At 34.6% G+C, this 6,862-nt stretch overlaps 1 protein-coding gene and 1 long non-coding RNA gene across 2 annotated transcripts in view; one reads left to right on the top strand and one right to left on the bottom strand.

The window, feature by feature from the left end:
• The window catches only part of LOC111546789, a 33,649-nt gene that overhangs the window by 10,917 nt on the left and 15,870 nt on the right, over positions 1 to 6,862 (top strand). The gene's annotated exons all lie outside the window — the stretch shown is intronic.
• RETREG1 (reticulophagy regulator 1) overlaps positions 1 to 6,862 on the bottom strand; it is a 146,469-nt gene that overhangs the window by 3,806 nt on the left and 135,801 nt on the right. The window contains exons 4-8 of the mRNA XM_023218263.2: positions 6,439 to 6,565; positions 4,113 to 4,197; positions 2,038 to 2,175; positions 1,183 to 1,247; positions 814 to 940 (exon numbers count right to left, since the gene is read on the bottom strand). Coding sequence (XP_023074031.2) covers positions 814 to 940; positions 1,183 to 1,247; positions 2,038 to 2,175; positions 4,113 to 4,197; positions 6,439 to 6,565 — 542 coding nt within the window. The remainder of the gene's footprint in view (positions 1 to 813; positions 941 to 1,182; positions 1,248 to 2,037; positions 2,176 to 4,112; positions 4,198 to 6,438; positions 6,566 to 6,862) is intronic.

Genomic DNA, 6,862 nt, shown 5'->3' on the forward strand with positions numbered 1-6,862 from the left:
ACCTATGTAACAGACCTGCACATCCTGCACAAGTACCCCTGAACTTAAAAGTTGGAAATAAAAAAAATAAAAATAAAAAGCTGTTTTAACTTTGAAGACAAATGTGAGAAACTCCAGAGTCAGCTTTGGACTCAGGGAACTTGCCCTCCATACTTCAGCCCCTTTTAATGAGGACTAGGCCTAAATGTATAGGATTACCATCTCTCTTTCTCTCCCACATTATCGCTTAGGACAGTTCAAAGACATTTCAGGAGGTAATTTTTCTAATTTTTAATTATTTTTTTTTCAAAATTTCTGTCCAAAGGCAGATTTGGACATTGATTTAGATTTTTTTCTCATACTTTTTGAAAAACAGCTTTTGATAATTCATGCACCAAAAAAACACACTTCTAAAGTATACAATTCAGTGTTTTTTAGTATATTCATAAAGCTGTACAAGCAGCATCACTAATTCTAGAACACTTTCATCACTCCAAAAATAAATGCATACCAATTAACAGTCACTCATTATTCCCTCCTTCCATCAGTCCATAGGAGCCACTAACTTAATTTCCCTTTATTTGCACTTGTTATTCTAGGCATTTCATATAAATTGAATTATACAGTATGTGGCATTTTGTGTCTGGCTTCCTAGCATGTTTTCAAGGTTCATCTATGTTATAGCAAGTATCAGTACTTCATTTTTATAGCCAAGTAATATTCCACTGTATAGATATGGTGGTAACATGTTATTTACCCATTCAGTATTTGGCAGAAGTTAAATAGTTTTGTGTGCACTCATAAAAATAAAGGTGTCCAGAAATATTAGCATACCATCAGAAGTGTCTGTCTGTGGAGTGTATCCTTCTGAAAGGTTGAAGGTCCCATTATCAGTCCAGGATACCTCTGAGACGTCTGTGTCAGACACAGATAACTCTTTGGCAGCAACCGTGAGGCTAATCTGTATTAATATAAATAAATACCAGCGGCACATTTTAAACTGCTGAAGGGAATATTTTGAAAAATCCATACGAACCCCCAAAATGTCAGAGTAATGAAAACCAGATGGATATTTTTCTTTTGAAATCATTCAGTCATCTTACAGAAATACGAGTTTATTAGGAAGCTCATTCAGCTTTATATATGTAAATACATTTACAGTCAAACCACACAGGAACAAATTGAAAACTAAACAAAAAATACCTTAGGACAAAGAGCTGAAAAGTCTAATTCACTGTCATCTTTGTGACTTTTTTCTTTATCTGCTTCTGTTGAGAAAAAAATTTGGAAGCTTTCAGTTTCCTAGCAAACTCAGATATAGTGCATTTATTTCATTATGTATTCTTACCCCACATTTCTCATATTCTCAAATACCTCCATATCATTAAATGTTTGCACATAACAAGCTTCACATATTTGCAAAGGAAATGATCCACACTAGTGGTTCTCTTACTACTGTCCCTGAAACAGCAAAAGCATCCTCCCTGGGAACTTTTTAGAAATGCAGATTCTCAGGCCCTACCCTAGATCTACTGCATCAGAAGCTCTGGGCTGGGGCCTAGCAACTCATCCTGTAATAAGCCCTCCACGTGACTCTGACACATTCTAGTTTTAGAACCTATAAGGTCTCAAGCCAAGTTAAAAAGTAAAAGATGATTATATTGGCTTTTCCTGTATTTTCTTTTCCTTCCCGTTTTTTCAATCCCTTCTTACACAACTTCCACACTCCTACAACTGCTTGTGTAATTTTGTATTTGTGATAGTCCAACCCAAAATAAAACTAAGTAAATCATAAGTAGTACAATAATAAGTGTTGAAGCCTTTTCTTTCTCCCCTGACAGTGTGGATTAAAAAGTCAGTTTCTTTCATTGTATATTTGAGAAAAGAAGGAAAGCCTAAATTGGAAAAGGATATATATAACTTTGAGGGAGATTAGCTTCTATAACAATATTTAGTAAAAAGCTAAAAGTATCCTCAAATGTATTAAAGGAATTGCCTAAAAATAGCTCGCTAATGTCTCATTTCATGCATAGAATCTAAAATATAAACTTTACCTACCAGATCTCTCACGTTTCTTCTGATTAATATATTCTCCAATTCCAAAATCCAGTTTCAGCAGAACTGACTTAATTTTACTGTATATTTTTTGTCCAATATCATTACATTTAAACAATGGACACAAAAATGCACACAGTACTGAAAGAAGAAAGAGGGTAGAGGTAAAATGCCTTTCCTTTCAAAAGGCTACATAACATTTCAGTATTTCACAAAATACTACATTTTTTTACTGAAAAACTTAAGTTTTTTTTTTTTAAGGGAAATGTCTCTGTGAAATAAGTTCATAATTTCTATTCTTTTTCTGTAAGGTAAACATTTTCTACCACCACCCACACACACACACATGCATACCCACGCACACACAATGCTCACAGTCATTGTTTTCAGGTGCAATTAGATCGACTCCCTCCTTTCAATCCTTTTACTCTCAAAATTTATAGAAAAATTACATGCTTTCCAAACAACAGTCCTGGTTTAACTGTATTTATTCAATGCCATTTCACCATGGGAAAGTTATTAGCCTCTCATCAATAATATTAGGATAATAACCTTATTTCTTTGGGGTTGTTGTGAAGTATAAATGAGATCAATGCAAACCATCTGAATAATGCCTTGCCCAAATTATTCTTTCATTCCCCAGTCCTCTTTTCCTTTACCTCCTAAACAATGTAATCATGAGGCTGATGTTATATATGAGTTCTTTTGGGGAGAATGGATTTGAGCTCTGACCATTTGCCATTTGCATTATGCATTAAGAATACAAAAAGAAGCAAAGATTGCCACACTCTAAGTACTGTATTCCTAATATTTATTTCTTTGTTTTTTTTAGGAAGTATCCTATATTTTTAAAATAGGAGCTACAAACTCAAATGTCTCTAGAGGCCAAGAAATTGTATGTAAATTTTAAAATCCATTGTAAGAAAAATTGGAAAATATGAGGGTATGTTAAGTGGAGAGTGCCTGCCCCATCGAAAGGTAGCAGTGCCAGATCATAGTTTTCAGGTAAAGGAGAAAATCCATACATTTTAATAACATTTTTCAGTGATCATTGATGTATAATAAAATACATGTATTTAAAGTGTACAATTTGATAAATTTTGACATGGGTACAACTAAGAAGCCATCACTATAATCAAGATAATGAACATGTCTACCACCCCCAGAAGTTTTCTCATGTTTTTATTCATCCTTCCCTCCAGTCTCCTACCTCTTCTCCCTGTCCCCACCCACCTCATCCCCAGGCAACCACTGATCTGCTTTGTTACTAAAGATTGTTTGAATTTTCTAGGATAATATATAAATGGAATCATACTCTTTGTCTGGCTTCTTCTACTCAGTCTAATTATTTTGAGATTTATCTTTAGTGTTGTATGTATCAATTTTTGGTGCTAAGTAGTAATCCATTATATGGATATACCACTGTTTGCTTACCCATCCATCCTATTGATGGATGGATGGATTATATTCTGCTTTTGGCTACCACAAATAAATCTGTCATGAACATTTGTGTCTTTGTGCTTTCATTTCTCTTGGGTAAGTACCTAGTTGTGGGATGGCTTTGTCATGTAGTAGTTTTTAAGAAACTGCCAAACTGTTATCCAAAGTGATTTTAACATTCTACCTACCCCGCAACAGTATGTGAGAATTCCACTTCCTCTGCATCCCTCCTAATACTTGATATGGTCAGTATTTTTAATTTTAGCCATTCTGGTAGGGATGCAATGGTATTTCATTGTGGTTTTAATTATTTTTTTGAGCCAAAGAACATGCACAAAGGCAAAGGTGTTGGTGTGTTTTTAGGAGGTGGGGCATACAGCCTTATGTATAGTTTTACTGACAAAATTTAACATAAAATTATTAACTTATAGTTCTGCCTTTTGCAGCTATTCTTCCAATTTTAAATTAGAGACATGGCTCTAGGAAAATAGAGAAACTTTGTACAGCAGGAGAGTAAAGAATAATCAACTTGTATTATAGTTAAGAACTCATCCCCCCTCTTCAAACTACAGGTCTGTTGACCATAAAGTGATACCATATGCATCACAAAAATTAGCCACATGTTCTACTATACTTACACAGTAGATAGCTGAGTATAACCCCAGGAATGTAACTTCCCAAGATCGTAAAAAATGTGCACACACTACAGACCAGGAGACAAAACTGGAAATAATAGAAATAACATGGGATAGTTATACATAACACCAAGATATTTTGGAGCACAGGATACACACATAATTGTAAATCTATAAGTGACCGGTATAAGTGACCTATCCGGTTATTACAGATTTTTTTCCAAAGAGCATTGTTTTGCACTAAGGGCTGACTAATGACTGCTGCGTTCAACCAGCCTTAGTCCATTTCAGCACTTGGTAATAATTATTTTGAGGACACAGGAGCTAATTTCTGGCACAGAGAGTGACAACTCCCATTACCCATGCCTGTGGCTATATTACTGCCAGGTGCAAGAGAACAAAAAACTATTATGTCCCCAGAAACTTCTTCTACTTCACTCATTTAAGGAAATCAATGCGGCCTGATAACTACATCTGAAAGTTCAAACTACCACTATAAGCCCACTGAAATTCATAAAAACACAGCTTAGAGGTATCTATACAAATCTAACGTAATTTACACAAATCTAATGTAATGTATAGCTGCTGACAGGATAAATTTATGGCCATCACTATCATCTTTCCTAACCATATATACTGCTCAAATTGACCCCACTTCTAAGTCACTTAGAAACAAACTGCCATTTAAATGAAACTCCTACAGTGACATGTTTATTTTCCTTCTGTCATTTATGGTTAAAAAAAATCTTGATTGTTTTAAGAAATTTAAAAACAATCAGAAAATATCCTTAATTCCCTTTAGAAACATCAAGGCAGAAATATTTTCCCATAAAGTCGTCACCTGATTTTGCACACGTCAGTCTTAAACTGTCTTACATTTTTACATCATCTTTAAACAGTGATAGTAAATTAAACTGAAAAGCAAGCAAAGGAAATTCATTCAAGGAGTTTCTAAAAGACACAGGAGGAAGGAATACATACCTCTGACCAATAACTGATGATGATAAAGAGCAAAGGGGTCTAAATCTAAGTTTGATTTTGATTTTTCATTCTTTAGTACAGAGTTAATAAATCAACTAGTCAAAAGCAGATTAGATGAATTGTAGAACAAAACTAAGACCTGTTTCTAAAACAGCAAGGGCCCTGGAAAGAATTTGAAATTCTATAAATGAAATGGAAAGGCCATAAAGTCAAAGGAACAGATAAGCCAAGAAAAGTATTACTATATCGAGAATTTAGTTTTTCAAAGGGATTTCATATTATGCCCTACATTTGCAGCAGCATCATTTTAAGCTAATTGACTTGGGGCACATTAATGCAACCCAGTGCAGAAGTTTGAAGTTTAGAATCTTCCAAAAATACATTTAATCACTTCAGTAAAATCAACATCAACAGTACATCATTCCCCAAATAAGGTATCGATGCTTAAAAAAAAAAAAAAAAAAAAAAGCCTTCAATGAATAAAAAAATGCATCCAAATGCAATACTGCCACTTTAATACACTCAAAAAGTCTCCAAGCATAGTTCTATTATTTAGTACTATTGAAGTTATGATATTGCATACTATACAAGGTAAAAAGACAGAGATTTTCAATGCTGACATTCCTAGCTCTTCATTCTATCCACGGGTGGATATTCAAGAAACTTGAAAGCAACACTGGAATAGAAAAGTCTATTGATGGTTCTGCACCTCACCCAAGCTATCAAGACAGTCGATCAGAATTAAAGCTGCCTCTACACATAAAATAATACAAGTATGTGCGCCACTCCACGCAATCCCTTTCCAACCACGTAAGACACTTCCCCTCACGGGTTTTATCTTAATTGGAAAAATACTCATTTTGTTTATATAATCACTACGTTTTTGCCAAAAGTTTTCTTTCTTAAATAAATAAATCATACAAGAACCTCCACTTTTTAGCTTGAAAATAAGATTCAGTTATCTTCAAAAGCACAGTCAAAGAACTATGTATTCATTTCATCTCCCTTTGACTTCAGCACCAGGCTAAATACGATAACTGAAATTCTTAAGACTTTGTTTTCTCCCTAGTCTTGCTGATAAGACCAATCACCATTCATTTTAGCTAATGAGCTAGAAAAATATGTATAAAACGTAAAACCAATCCAATTTCAAAATGTGAGGCTGAGGATTATCTCATGTTCGCACACTCAAAGTTCTGAACCTTGCTGATGCCAGCTTTTATGGCATATGTTCTTAGTATATTATATTTAAAATTGGAGAAATCTGACAAGCTGATAAAATAGGTTAGTTCATTTGTTTCCAAGTAACTGAACATTTTAAAACATACTCCTTTACTGGAAAACTTGCCTTGCCAGGGCTCTGCTGTTTAAAAAGAGACATTTCTTGAAGAAATATGCTGAAATTCATCCATGATTCTGCAATACAGTGGCTGAGCCTGGGTCTTTCATCTGGTTTGGAATTGATAACTTCCCAGCTAAAGAGACAAAAAGAAAAAAATATTACCGAACTTTAGGTGATTCGTTCAACATTTATGGCTTTGGCAAATATTTATTGAGCATCTACTGTTGGCCACGCCCTCCGGAAAAGCCCTGCGAATTCAGAAGTGAACTATCCAGACACTTGCTTCAGGAAACTCATGCCAAAAGAAACAATTAGCTATCTAACTGATTGTCTATTTACAACCAGGGAAACACTAAGGGAGAACAGGGTGAGGCTTAGGGACGTCCTTAATGAAGAGTCATTTTTAAACTCAAATATGAGATGGATCAGC

Source organism: Piliocolobus tephrosceles, chromosome 4 (genome assembly GCF_002776525.5).
Source record: "Piliocolobus tephrosceles isolate RC106 chromosome 4, ASM277652v3, whole genome shotgun sequence".
Taxonomy (NCBI): domain Eukaryota; kingdom Metazoa; phylum Chordata; class Mammalia; order Primates; family Cercopithecidae; genus Piliocolobus; species Piliocolobus tephrosceles.